The sequence below is a fragment of the Equus caballus genome, chromosome 3, assembly GCF_041296265.1.
Source record: "Equus caballus isolate H_3958 breed thoroughbred chromosome 3, TB-T2T, whole genome shotgun sequence".
NCBI lineage: Eukaryota > Metazoa > Chordata > Mammalia > Perissodactyla > Equidae > Equus > Equus caballus.
The window spans coordinates 94057555-94072897 of record NC_091686.1 but is presented as its reverse complement, the minus strand read 5'-3'; the positions used below and the strand labels follow the sequence as shown (position 1 = coordinate 94072897).

Here is a 15343-nt window from a genome sequence, read left to right as displayed (position 1 = left end):
CTAGAGTTAAAGCAGCAGGATTTCATTAGAAGTTATGTGATTCTCTACCATCAGCCTCCCCCCATGGCAGAAGTAGTTGTGAATGATAACCCAAGAGCCCAAAAGGGAAGAATCTCTTTTTCTGAGTTGTATTTGATTTGAGCCCTTAGGCTAGTTATAAAGAAATCTATTGGCCAGTATTTGAGACTTCTTATTACAGATAATTAATACTTTATGCTGAGTCACTGGGTATCAACATTAATAACTGTAACCATATAGCTATTTTGTTCGCATGCCACCTCTATTACTATTTTAAGGCGCCTAAATGTGAACTCATAGTATCTGGAAAATTAATGTTTTCCTTTCCAATGTTCCAACAAATGGATGAGAGGACATTTGTACAAGGAATGAAATGAGATTACAACGTCTTAAGCCTCCACCCACCCCCACTACCAACCTTGACCCAAAGCAGGAGGTGACTGCATTGTATTCAATAAATTCTCTAAGCTAAAGTTTCTAGCTGGTTGTCATGAAAACATCAGCTATTCACAAGGTAGAGACTTAGTGTCTTGGCTGTTTTGAGAAAAGCTGCTAATTACAAACAGACGTTTTGATTTAAATGACTTAGTAATTAAGTATTAGAGTAAGCTCCTAGAATACTGTAAGTGATATGGTTTTAAAATAGGTTAATTGTTCAAGAAGAAATAACAGTGATCAAAACAACTGATTCAGATGGAGAACAACTGAGAATTCTCTTTTAATTGAAGTCTGATGTGTTCTTAAAATCCACTCATTGGTCTGTGGGGAGGTCAAACTGATTAGGAAGTCATTTTGATATCATGTATTCAACAAAAACACTTTATTACATACCCCCAAATACATAGTTATAAAGCAAACTCTCTTGGTAACTTTGTATTAGTCACCCTCCCCAAATGCTAATGTTTTAATTCTCCTGGTCCAAATGCATAGATTCTTACTGTGCTCAAAGTAGTTCTTCTTTAAAAACTATCCTTGTCCACACTTTCATTTCCACTATGAATTGCCCAGAGTCTAGGGTACATAAAAAAAAAAAAAGACAATAAGTAAAACAGTTAAGAATTATTTTTTATCTATAATTAAGATTATATGCCTTCCTCTAGTACCCCACACTTCTATCTCACTGTCACAGAATTTATTCTCAGGTTTGTTTCCATTCGTAGGGAGTTAGATGGGTGGTATTTAATGTTTATTTACTCTGCTAAAAAGCAGTAGAATGGATTTAGACTTTTCAGCCATGCACAGAGAAGGCAGTCAACAAATGTAAAGTTACTGGTTCCCCTGGAACAACATCATAGGCCCGCAGTGTGTTGTGTGTTCTGTCCCTGAGACAGCACATCTTTTGCAGGCCCTCTCTAGATGATACTTGATATTGTCTCCATATTGGTTAGAAAGTTACTTTAAGCATTCAGCGTTTCCTCATATCCCTATTGTGCATCATTTTGGCTAAAATATAGTGTTTCATGTAGACCAATTCCTGAACCATTAAAAAAAATCCCCTTTAAGTAGAAGTGAATACTACGTAATCATGCGATATATCCAGAACAATTTAGTCTATGAAACTTTGACCTCAGAAGGGGAGTCTCGAGGATGAGACCAGACCAGCGGTAAGGCTAGGACAGCAGGGGCTCGCGGCCACAGCTCTTTACCAACAAGTGCAGACTATTTCAGTGTTTCACCAGCTGGCGTGGTATTATCACCATTTTTACCGACAAACCCAACAGATATGTCTTTTTGTTTCTTTTTAGGTTGCTCCACTGTGCCTAGGAAGAGCTGGGGCTTGCGTTGTGACTGTAAAATTATAATTTAGTACTCTGTTTTCTAAATGAAGATATCCTCTTCCTTTATGAATTTAGTACAATTATTCTACTATCAATGGATGCATTTTTAGGAAATTTGCACTACCATATTCCTGGGCACAAAGTGCCTGATCTCAAAGAGAAGATGTTAAAATAAGGGAGGATGAACCAGGATTAAATACTCACATTTCCTAGTAAATGAAAACTACAGCTGGTGGATTGTGAACATACATTCCTGATATAAAATATGAGGACAAATGCACTTTCAAACTCAACCTAGTGTTAACTGGGAATTTCATTTCCTAATAATCAAGCACATTTTACTCACATTATCCAGATTTCTTTTATTACAGCGCAAATACACCAGAGAAAACTTGTAACATTTTGCTTTGTAACTTTATCATACATGAGTTACAGTAATTTTTGTTTATTTGTTTGCTTGTTTATTTAACCACAACCACTATTTTAATGACATACTAAAGACTATGCTATTTAGTTTTTTCAGAAATAGCTGCATTATATGTGCTTTGGTTGTGGATTTTATTTCTAAAATTGGCTTAGTGCAATGCATAAAGAAAAACATTAAAGAGTTAAATCAATAATGATGAAAAGAAAACGATATGATCTTTGGGGTCCATTTAAATATTCATCCGATTACATCTAGATTCACCAAGAACTCCGTGTTATGATATTCTCAAATTGGAATTGAAACATGGTGTTTTGCATTAAATTTAAGATATGCAAATTTACGTAGAGAAAATAAATGTTATATACCCTATAATGTTCTTTCACCTAACTAGTATTTAAGTATATGGATTTGTTTTCTTTTATAAAAGGTGTTTTGATTTTGTCTTTTGATATTGATAAAACTTTGGATATTCTATGTTCTCATGTCTGTTTGCCTCCCCTGCCTTGTTTCTTATGTTTTGCCACCGTTAGTGACCCTTTGTGTTTCTTTGTAATCAAATAGTTTGGCGGGAATGGGCTTATTGAATGTTTGAAAAATAAGTTTAGTGTTTATTACCAAAAGTTTTGTACATTTGTAAACTCTAATTACATAAGTGAATGTTAATACTCCTCTCAGTGAATTGTTTCTTATTTGCAAAAATGCATTGGGCAGTAACATTTTATGATAAATACTTTAAGGTATAAGTCATTAACTTATATCTTGGTATTAAATGAGTATAAACTAAATTCTCGTCTTTTAAAATACAATGTTATAGTTAATGTGTTTTTACATTTTATATCAAGGAGGCCTTTTGAGTTGCTTTCTTTAAAAATTAAAACCTTTTTTTGAGCTGATTTTGAATGCTTATGAAATGTTTCTACCTTGGAAACCAGGAAACTGAGTACCTCTATTCCCAAAACAAATCCTGTAGTCATTTTACTGGTGTGGCCACGAAGAAAATAATAGTGATAGTGACAAACACATTAATATTTCAAATATTCGCTATATTATGGATAGGAATTCAATTATTTCCCTGACAAGAGGGATCAGCTGTGAAGTATATTTATGTATTTAGGGGAAAAGAGAGAAGAGGAAAAGATAGAACAAACAAAATTTCAGAAGCAGAGACACGTCAGTACATCGTGCCTTCTCTGGAGGCCCAGACCTGTCATTTGAAAGGAAGTACTTATACTGTGATCACTCCTCTGAACACTTATCACGCATTCGCTGGTCTCTGTGCCCACAGTGGAGCCAGACTCATGCTTTAGGGGATTCATTAGAAGAACATTTCCTTCCTTTGATTTTCTACCCTGATAGAAAGTCTCTCCCATGCAGTTTTGTAGTCAATAGGATCTGCTCTCCTGGATACTAGTAACGAAAACCATTTCTTTTCTAGTAACAGAGTGCTCACGAAAACATTCATTCTTCTCCTAAACTGGGGTCTTATAAATCTCGAGGAAAATATGGCTCTTCCGTGTGTCTGTCGTCCAGCACTGCTGCCTTGACTTTTACTATTAGCCTCTCCATCCAGATGTCTAGCTAGCTGCTGTCTATTTTAACCCCAATTTATGACCCCCTAATGAAAAATAATAGTATTTGCTAATAATTATTGAATGCTTATTATAAACTAGGAACCAAGTTTTTTGCATGCATTAATGCACTTAATCTTCACAACAACCTCATGAGGTAGGTTCTACTATTATTCCCCTTTTTACAGATGAGGAAACTGGGGCACAGAGAGGTTAACTCCAAGATTATATATAGCAAGTAAGTGGCAGAGCAGGGATTCACACGCAGGCAGTCTGGCTCAGGGGTCCACACTCTTATCATTCCTGCTTCTGGGTAGAAAAAGAGAGTTTTATTTTATGTGAGGAATAATTTGTTTTAATAAAGAGAAAAATGAAGAAGTTTTATGTTTTTTAGAAGTAAAATTTATACCAATCACACACCTATTGGAAAATTTTTGTTCCTTAGTATTGGGGGGAAATTTTGTTTAAATCTGTTATAGAATTTTTTACACATTTTGCTTTAGAAAAGTAAATGCAAGAAAATATGATATACATTTCAAGTTTTATAAATATTAGATAAATTGCTTGGTATTTTGGGTGACTGAACCATAAACAAATTTATTCATCAAAAATAAGCTTTATTACCAACAAATTCAGCAACCTATATGAAATGGACAAATTCCTAAAAAGACAAAATTTACTAAAACTAACTCAAGAAGAAATAAAAATCCTGGACAGTCCTATAACAAGTAAAAATATTGAATCAGTAATCAGAAACCTCCCAAGAAAGAAAGTCTAGGACCAGATGGGTTCACTGGTGAATTCTACCAAGATTTAAACAAGAATTAAACCAATGCTTCCTAAACTCTTCCAAAAAATAAAATAGAAGAAAAGGGAACTCTTCCTAATTAATCCTATAAAGCCAGCATTACCTTGATACCAAAACCAAAAAGAATGAATGGGGGAAAAAATAACAACATGATCATCTCAATATTGAAAAGAAAAAGCATTTGACAAAATCCAACAGCCTTTCATGGTAAAAACACTCAGCAAACTAGGAAGAAAAGGGCATTTCCTCAACCTGTTAAAAGACATTCATTAAAAACCCACAGCAAACAACATACTAAATGGTGAAAGATTGAAAGCTTTCCCCCTCAGATTAGGAAAAAGCACACTCTCACCACTGCTGTTCAACATTGTGCTAGAAGTTCTAGCCAGAGCAATTAGGCAAGAAAAAGAAATAAAAAGAATCCTGATTAGGAAGGAAGAAGTAAGACTATATTTGCAGATGATATATATTAAAAATTCTAAAGAATCCATAAAAAAATTATTAGAGCAAATAAGCAAATTCAGTAATGTTGCAGAATACAATATCAACACACAAAAGTCAGTTGTATTTCTATACACTAGCAAAAACAATCTGAGAAGGAACTTAGGAAAAAAATTCTATTTGCAATAGTGTTGAGAATAAAATACTTGGGAATAAATTTAACCAAGGAGGTACAAGGTTTATATGCTGAAAGTTACAAAATATTGCTGAAAGAAATTAAAGATGAGCTAAATAAATGGAAAGACAGCTCATGTTCTTGGGTTGGAATACTTAATAATGTTAGGATGGTAATACTCCCCAAATTAGTCTACAGATTCAATGCAATCTCTATCAAAATCCTAATGGACGTTTTTTTTGCAGAAATGGAAAAGCTGATCCTAAAAGTCATAGGGAATTGTAAGGGATCCAAAAGATCCAATCTTGAAAAAGAACAAAGTTGGAGGACTCATTTCCTGATTTCAAAATTCATTACAAAGCTACAGTAATCAAAACAATGTGGTACTGGTATAAACATGTAGACCAACAGCATAAAATAGAAAGTCCAAAAATAAACTCTAGTCAATACATGTGGTCAATTGATTTTCAACAAGTATGCCAAGATCATTCAATGGAGAAAGAATATTATCTTCAGCAAGTGGTGCTGGAACAACTGGATATTCACATGCATAAGAATGAAGTTGGACCCTTCCTTCACAACATATATAAATATTAACCCAAAATAGGTCAAAGACCTAAATATAAGAGCTAAAACCATAAAACTCTGAGAAGAAAACATTGGCATAAATCTTCATGACCTTGGATTTGGCAATGGTTTCTTAGATGTGACACAAAAAGCACAAGCAACAAAAGAAAAGATAGATAAATTGGACTTCAGCAAAATAAAAAGCTTCTGTGCATCGAAAGACAGTATCAAGAAAGTGAAAAGCCAACCACAGAATAGGAGAAAATATTTGCAAATTATATATCTGGTAAGGGTCTAGTATCCAGGACATATAAGGAACTCCTCAAGAACAAAAAGATGAACAGCCCAATTTAAAAATGGGCAACGGACTTGAGTAGATATCTCTCCAGTGAAGATATACAAATGACCAACAAGCACATAAGATGCTCAACATCATTAGTCATTAGGGAAATGCAAATCAAAACCACAATGAGGGGCTGGCCCCGTGGCCGAGTGGTTAAGTTTGTGCGCTCCACTGCAGCGGCCCAGGGTTTTACTGGTTCAGATCCTGGGCGCAGACATGGCACCACTCAGGCCACGCTGAGGTGGCATCCCACGTGCCACAACTAGAAGGACCCACAACTAAAATATACAACTATATACTGAGGGGATTTGGGGAGAAAGAAAAGAAGATTGGCAACAGTTGTTAGCTCAGGTGCCAATCTTTAAAAAAGAAAAAAGTGTTTGCTTTATTAAAAAAAAAAAACACAATGAGCTACATTTCATACCCACTAGAATGACTATAATTTTAAAAATAGAAAATAAGTGTTGGAGAGATATGGACAAATTGGAATCGTTGTTCATTGCTGGTGGCAATGTAAAAGGGCGCAGCTACTGTGGAAATCAGTTTGGCTGTTCCTCAGTAAGTTAAACATAGAATTACCTTATGACCCAGCAATTCCACTCAAAAAAACTAAAACTGAGAACAGCTGTGCAAACAAAATTTGCCTATGAATATTCATAGCAGCATTATTCATAGTAGCCAAAAGGTGGAAACAACCCAAATGTCCATCAGCTCATGAATGAGAAACAGATTGTAGTATATGCATATAATGGAATATTTTTCAGCCATGAAAGGAAATGAAGTGCCGATACATTCTACAACATGGATGAGCCTTGAAAACATTATGGTAAGTAAAAGAAGCCGGACACAAAAGGCCACATATTGTGTGATTCCATTTATATGAAATATCAAAAATAGGCAAATCCAGAGACAGAAAGCTGTTTTAATGGTGGCCAGGGTTTGGGAGGAGAGGGAGCAGGGAATGACGGCTTAATGAGTAGAGGGTGATGAAAATGTTTTGGAACTAATTAGTGGTTACACAACATGGTGAAGGTGCTAAATGTCACTTATGGCAAATTTTATGTATATTTTACAGCAATAAAAACCTTTTTTAGGTACATTACAAATTGTTGTTTAAATGTCATAACAATAACAATTCTATATATATCACTAGGATTAAAACTGTATATTCATCTCAAAGAGAATTTTTAAGTGGAATTTGCAAATAAATGAATTTTAAAATCTAACAAAAAGGCTCTTTAGATCTTAATTATAATCTCAGAAAAGAAGTGAGAAACATTGACAAACATAAGGGAAGATTTGATTGGGAGCTCTTCGCCAGTGCTTGGTATACAACAGGCATTCCATAAATGTTAAAAGTCAAAATAGATATCTTTTCATAAACTCTGTATAATGTCTGGAATTGTTGATAATGACTTTTACTCAGGAAAATATTCAGTAAAATGATACATAATTTTACCATAACTGGATTATAAATCCCCACGTAATATTTTCCTTCTATTTCATTATTTAATTAGAGTAAAAAAAAATTAAATGCCATGAAAAATCAAAGCCTACTTTTGGCATTTTCATCCCTCTGCATCTCAGATACCTTCCATAGATTTTTAAGAATGCACCATTCCTCCCAACAAACATTCTGTCCTTACTCCTAAGGCCTAAGGAAGTATCATGCTTATTTTGTATCTCCCTGGGCCTGCGCAACTCTGACATCTTATGAATCTCTTGAAGAAATGCAGTATGAATTGATGGGTATCAGCATCATGACCAGCCCTTACTGCTCCCCTCTTTCCCCCAGCCCTGGGTAATTCTTTCCTTTGGGCCAGTGAAGTGCGTCTAGAGAGTGAGGCCCCGGAAGCCTGGAACCACATTCAGTCCCCTAGCACTCTGCCCAGTCTCAAGTTGGTTGCATTTAATAACATTTCTTTTTGGATAATGAACAATTATATTTAATTGAAGTATATTTAAATAGTTTTATATTGTTGAATGAATATTACTTGTATAATACTTTTGTGCCTAAAAAAAGAACTAATGTAAGTTGGCTTAATGACTCAGCGACCGTTTGGTTATGCTGCAAGTGATGGCATGCTCAAGGTATTAAAGTTATCCTGACTATACTGTTTCCAAATTAGTCAGATTGTTTATATTTTTCTGAAAAAATTTTGCTCAGAAAACGTCTCTTGTCACTTCTTAAGATAGTGAAAACATTCTACTTGAAATTAAGAAGTATTCAACTAAATTCTAAAAATAGTTTTCTTTAGAGTTATGCATCTTTATAAATCTAAAATACATGCTAAACTGAGCAGTTCAATAGAGATACAGATGGAGTAAATTTTGTGGAAGGAAAGAGGCCCGTGCTTAAGCGGTAGCTGGAGTGATGAGGTTAGCTAGAAGCTGTCATTCAAAGAGCTATCTCTATGTCATCGACAAGAATAGCTGTGTGGTGTGAGAACTTCAGAGAAAGAAACGCTGGGTAGTAAGTTTGGAAAGCTGACCTACTTACCTGTCTGATTCTGTATCAGAAACTCAGTAACAAAGCTGCAGAGAAGGACTGGGGAATGAGTTAATCCAGTTGAGATCCATTTATCTCAGAAACTTCCTGATCGATAAGGCGCTGAGCAAAGCAATAGGCAGACTAAAACCTTATACCATAATAGATCGTAAAACAAAGGAGGGGAAAGAATGTTCGTTCCTTAAGGGCACGTACTGGGGTATGTTTTTGTATCCCCTGCAGCACATAGCATTTTATCCACTGTTATACCTTCACACAATAGGCTGTCGCTAATTATTTGCTGAATGTAAATATGAAACAGACTTAGTCTTTAAGGTAAATCATCTCAGCTATGGAAACGCAGATTTACAGTATCACAGATTCTGAAGCTGAACAAAGAGAGTTCATGAGGTTTCCTTATTCGCATATTGCAAGGGGGTTATGAAATTAGGAGAGGGGTGGAAGGCATGAGCACGGAAGTGGGAAAACCAGAATCTGTTCAGGAAGTAAGGAGCAGCCCCGGCTGTCTGCAGCATCAGATATGTGCAGAGGAATGGAGGGAAATGTCAGCTAATGTATTGTTTTATGCAAATTAAGGATGACAGTTACCCCTTCTGTCTGTACATTACTCCAAAATAACATGAAGAAGCTCCAGATGGTCGTAATGACTGCCAGGGATGCAGTCTGCCTCTATATACTCCGTCTACCTGCTGACCTTATTTAAGTAGCCATATGGACCTCTTACAGCTAAAATATATTAACTAAGTGGTCTATTTCCTCATCCCCCAGTAATTACTACAGATTTTCAAATGTCATGGACATTTTACTCAATATTTGGGTGGTAGGGAAATTTTATAATAATTTCTCTACATGGCATAAATCCTTCGTAATAAGAAATAGTCATTGCAAAGTTTGTACTAGATGATTGCTCAGGTGCATTCAAGCTCCAGTACTCAATAATGTGGGCTGAATATCATCTGACCATCTCGACATTCACGCCCACCAGATATGACATTTGGGGATATCCATCCCAGCCAGAACCCAGAATGCTACAGGAGATATCACCCCATAGCTTGCACTACCTAGTGCTGTGATTTTCAACCATGGCATCACATGAGGATTACTTGAAGAACTTTAAAAATACCTTAATGCCTGGACTCCACCCTAGATATGACCTCTCAGGATGTCAGTCCCAGCCAGAACCCAGGTGATGCTAACGTGCAGCCACACCTGAGAACCATTACTTAGGCCAATCTCACACAAGGGTGGCTTACACTACCCCCAGACTGTGTCTCCACCTTACCAACTTCTTCAAGTCAAGGTCCTCTGTGTCTGAGTGTTTGTGTCCCCCTCAAAATTCATTTGTTGAAATCTTATTACCCAAAAGTTATGGTCTTAGTGGGTGGGAAGTGCTTAAGTTATGAGGGTGGAACCCTTTTGAATGGGATTAGTGTCTTATAAAAGAGGCTCCAGAGAGATCCTTAGGCCCTTCCACCATGTGAAGATACACTGAGAAGTCTGTGACCAGAAGAGGGCCCTCACTCAACCATACTGGCACCCCAGTCTCAGACTTCCAGCCTCCAGGATTGTGAGCAATACATTTCATCTGTTTATAAGCTACTCAGTCTGTAGTCATTTGTTATAGCAGCTGAACAGTGTTATACCTGGAGCACACTTTTCAAGCATCCTCAGGCACTTTCAGGAGAGCCATTTATTCACATAATTATGAGATTCCAAATCATTTTTATCTTCTCAAGTTCCCTGAGGACCACTCCAAGATAATATTTTGCTAGCTTTATTTAGCATGTGCAAGATACACAATTTATTTTAAAACAACATAACATTTAGAGGTTTTCACTAATTTAGATGAGCTTTTCCCAAGTCATGCCAAATCAGTGAGGCTGTATAGCATTTTTGTAGAGGAAATGGAATCTTTTTAACAAAGTTATTTAAGAAGATATTTGTGATGGTCTAAAATGAAAAATGACTCTTAAAAACACGGATAACTCAGAGCAGAATTTCATTTCTGTGTAATATGGTTGAGTAGGTTATTCAGATGAATCATCCTGCTTAGAACAACCAAAAATTCCAAATAAAATATATATTTTCTTAAAGCCTTGAGGAGCACACAAAATCCTAAGGATTAGGACAAAAAAATCTAAGTGAAAGGAGAAAGGTGGGTGGAGCACTGAAGCTCATTTACCCCAAGGGCATTCGCCAAACCCAGGAACTTTCCCTTTGGTCTTGTTGGTCTCCAAGGACATGGGACAAAGAAGTCACAACCCCAGACATGCCCAAGGTGGAAAGACTCTACTTGTATAAAGTGCTACAGCTTCAAAGGAAATGGCAAACCAAAAGAATGCCTACCTCACTCCCCATTATCAGGAGACTGAAGAAAAAGACAGAAAATGCCTTGGAATCTCTGACAGCATGTGACTACAAGCCAGCCCCACTGTAAAGCTGCAGCCCAGATTTATATTACATAAAGGAATAAAAAGTCTGAATAGTCCTATAATCATTTAAAGAAAATCTTCCACACAAAGAAAACTCCGGGCCCAGATATTTTCACTGGCAATTTCTACCAGTTACAGAAGACTACTTTTCCGAAGCGTATTTAAACAAAATAGTAAGTGTCCAGGAAATTAATTTCAGAAAAATGACATGAGAGAAATGCCCTATCTACACAATTTCAATAAAATATTTCTCTAATTCATAAGTGTTTTTTGGGGCCGGCCCCATGGCCAAGTGTTTTAAGTTTGCGCACTCCGCTTCGGTGGCCCAGGGTTTCGCTGGTTCGAATCCTGGGTGCGGACCTGGCACTGCTCATCAGGCCATGCTAAGGCAGCATCCCACATGCCACAACTAGAAGGACCCACAACTAAAAATAAATAAATAAATAAATATATATATATATATATATATATACACAACTATGTACCAGGGGGCTTTGGGGAGAAAAAAGGAAAAATAAAATCTTTAAAAATACATATATATATATATTTCTCTCATTCATATGATCTTCAGCAATGCTAAAATTTGCTAATTTCATTAACCTAAGCAATTTTGTAATTATTCAAAATATAGTGAAAGATATTTCTTCTCTAATTCTATCTAGTCTTCTATTTTGCTCACTTTTTTTTTTTAAAGATTGGCCCTGAGCTAACATCTGTTGCCAATATTTTTTTTTTCCTTCTTCTCCCCAAAGCCCCCAAGTATATAACTGTATATTCTAGTTGCAGGTCCATTCTAGTTGTGCTATGTGGGACACCACCTCAGCATGGCTTGATGAGCAGAGCCAGGTCCACGCCCAGGATCTAAACTGGGAAAACCCTGGGCCGCCAAAGCAGAGCATGTGAACTTAACCACTCGACCATGGGGTTGGTCCCTTGCTCACTATATGGATTGCCATTGGCATAATCATGTTATATAATGTTTGAGCATTTCAGAAAGCATTGCAAAACCTACAAAATATCAGTTGATAGTTTCCTTAAGGGACTCAAAATCTCAGTACATCCATGATTGCATAATGATAAGTCCTTTGATCACAATAAAACAATGACTTAATTAAGATTAAACATTTTAATAGTCATCATTTTCAAATTATTCTCTCCTGTTGGTAATAAAAATTATTTAGGTCAACTTTTCTTTGTCTTATCCAGTAGAAATTTTAGATTATGGGCTTCCTGATTACATCGAAGTATAAAAAATTATGCTGATTCATAATTCTGGGTTGCTTACTGACACTGTGCAGTTAATGCTATTTAGCACATTGTCATTTTTTCTATTAATTACATCGTGCTTTAATATTTGAGCTAAAGATATTTTTGTACCTAATTATCTACATATAATAAATAATGGCTATATATAAATAATGACTATATAAATAATAACTAAATAAATATGACTATAGGCTCTTAGGGAGCCAGGTGGAACTGTTCAATGAAGGCCCCTAATAAAATATGACAAGTACTATTGCAATAAGGAATATGTCTAAAATTAAGATTTTATGTCTGGTGAGGCAAAGTTCCACAAATGGGTCACTTTTTGAAGGCCAAAGATAAAGAAAAATGGCCAATACAAGATTATACCTCAGGACTCTAGGTCAAGAGACTATAGGCAGAGGACCTATAGATCTGAGGTCAACAAACTACAGCCCACAAATTTGCCTTCTGTTTGTTTTTGTAAATAAAGTTTTATTGGAACACAGATGTGCCCATTGTTTACATATTGTCTATGGCTGCTATTGTGCTATGACAACAAATTTGAGTAGTTGTGACAGAAATCATATCTTTTTCTTGACATTTACAGAAAAAGTTTGCCAACCTGTGCATAGAGGATCATTCTTCTATCACCTAGGAGATGAGGCCTCCGAGAGGAAGAAAATGAGGAAAACAACTGCATAACAAAGAAAATGGTAAATCAAGGTTGAGCTTCCAATAGCAAGAAAGTGGTTGCAAGGAGATGGAGAGAAGATGAAAGACTCAGGAATGAGGCCTTCAACTATCTCAGGCCTCCCCGCTCAGTCTCTGATGAAGTCTTCTCTGAGCCTGAAGACAATTAGGAACTCTCTTAGTAGTTGAAGCTTCTAAATGAAATTAGCTTAAAAGCTAATGTTTTATTAAATTGCCTCAGATTTGGTCATTTGTTCAGTGAAATATAGGGAGATTGGTTCCACTTGATTATGTGGCAGATACTGTGCTAAGCACTTCATAGATAAGTTAATTCAATTAGTCTTTACAATAGCTCTATGAAGTCGATATTATTCCCACTTAATGGTTTGGAAACTAGCTAGTAAATGAGCCAAATTTAAAAACCAACCAGATCTGTTTGACCTTAGAGCCTTTTAAAAAATTTTTGCAAGATTGCCACATGGAGGTAAGTTTTAGCTGTCTTGGTTGCTTAGGATATGATACATATTTGATGCCAAGGTCAGATATTGTGACAGTGCCCTCATCACATCTGTGCATTTTAAGTTTTCACTTTAATGAACAGGAATAGGCAATGTAATTCTGCCTATTATGTGCATGAATGCATACATACACACATACAAATAAGCCTTTAATAAGTGCCTTTCTGTGGTGAGAGGACGAAAGAAGGGCATTTTAGTAAGGATGGCATATTTAATGTCCTGGGTACAGAGAAGGATTGTTGCTGTCAGTAGAGCGAAGAGCAGAGATGCTGAGTAGAGCAGTAATGAATGGAAATGAGAGGATAAGCCATTAGTAGAAAGTCATAAATCCATTACTGGAAGTTTAATGTAATTTAAGAGAGACAAATGCTTCAAAATTCTAAGGATGGGAGGAAGATGATTTTGTAGCTGTGATGTATCAGTCAGGGTCCAATCAGGAGACAGAAACCACACAATAAGTTGAACCGGGAAGGTTTGATATAAAAAATTATGTACTATAACAGAGGATTGGACTTAAGAGGGATCAGCTGGCTATCAAGGTCTGGGACTGACTTCTGCCCTACTTGCAATCTAGTAAATTAGCCTGTTATTGTTTCATGGATGCTGGCAGAAGACATGAAACTCTTGGATCAGAGACAAAGGACTTTATTACTCAAGGCACAGAGAGAAGTGTGATTATCATGTTTGGGTCATTCCCTTTGCCCCTCAAGTGCCACATGAAGGATCCTAGTTGGGGAATCCACTGAGCTTGGGGAACCCTCTGCTTTTATAGTAAGTAGTAGGCAACCCTGCTCTTTGCCCTCAAGGTTTCTCACTACACACAACTCTGAGAAGTGGCAGGATGCTCAGGGACTGTAGCAGATTGCCTCTCCCCTTCCTCTTGCAATGTCTCCAGCACTTAACATGATGCCAGTTGGAAAAGGAGAAAAAGGCCCATCTCTACTTTCACAGAGCAGGTCATGAAAATTTGATTTGGAGATGAGAAGGAATAAATTAGAAACTGGCATATATGACTATCAGTAGTACCAGGCACAGCTGAATTAAGATATGGTTTGAAAATATAGATAAAAGGAAGAGGTAATTCGATGCATTTTAACAAATCTGTGCTTGTGTGTGTGTGGTGTGTGTGTGTGTGTGTGTGTGTAGTCTCCACTGTGTGCTGAGAGCTAAGAATCTAAAAGACATTGTCCCTAACCTTTTAGGAAACTTAAGAAGCTCACAGGCTGGTGGGGCACAGACAACTAACCATAAAATAATGTCCTAAGCAGTCTTTTATATCCATGATTTCCTTTAAAAGGGAAAAAGATATAACTTACAGTGAAAGAAATAAAACACAGAAAAATTATATGCTGTGTGCTTCTGAATATTTCCATTTATTTGAAATTCAAAAAGAGGCAACACTAATCTATGGTAACAGAGGTCAGAATAGTTATTAACTTTAGAGGAGTGATGACTAGAAGCGGACAAGAGTATGTTTTGCGGTGATGGGATGTTAGACATCTTGATCAAGCAGTGGTGAGATAGGTGTATAAATATGTAAAAATGTACACTTAAAATTCGTGCACTGAATTTAAGCTATATCTCAATATTAAAAATAAATGTGTAGCACCTAATTTTCTTCTTCCATGATCTTGATTCCCTGGCCCACCCCCAATTAAACTTCAGATTCAGAAATTCAACAGAAACATGGAGGTAAATCTCATGTTGCCAACTAGAGGTTGATTGGGCGGGGGAAAGGGGTGTTGTCTTCCTTTCCTGCATGAACCCACAGTAACAGTGAAAACCTATCTGGCAATCTGAGACTGTGTCATACCAGCCTAT

The 15343-nt window shown here is 36.4% G+C and overlaps 1 protein-coding gene across 10 annotated transcripts in view; it reads left to right on the top strand.

Annotated features, from left to right (window-relative positions):
* KLHL5 (kelch like family member 5) overlaps positions 1-15135 on the top strand; it is an 87616-nt gene extending 72481 nt beyond the window's left edge. For 7 of the 10 annotated variants that reach the window (XM_070263985.1, XM_070263983.1, XM_070263988.1 and 4 more), the window contains one exon: positions 1764-2886. In XM_070263985.1, coding sequence (XP_070120086.1) covers positions 1764-1820 — 57 coding nt within the window. In that variant the 3' untranslated portion in view covers positions 1821-2886. Of the gene's footprint in view, positions 1-1763; positions 2887-12921 lie in introns of those variants that run through there. The other 3 variants (XM_070263986.1, XM_070263989.1, XM_023638220.2) reach the window with 1 other exon arrangement.
* The last annotated feature ends 208 nt before the right edge of the window (positions 15136-15343 follow it).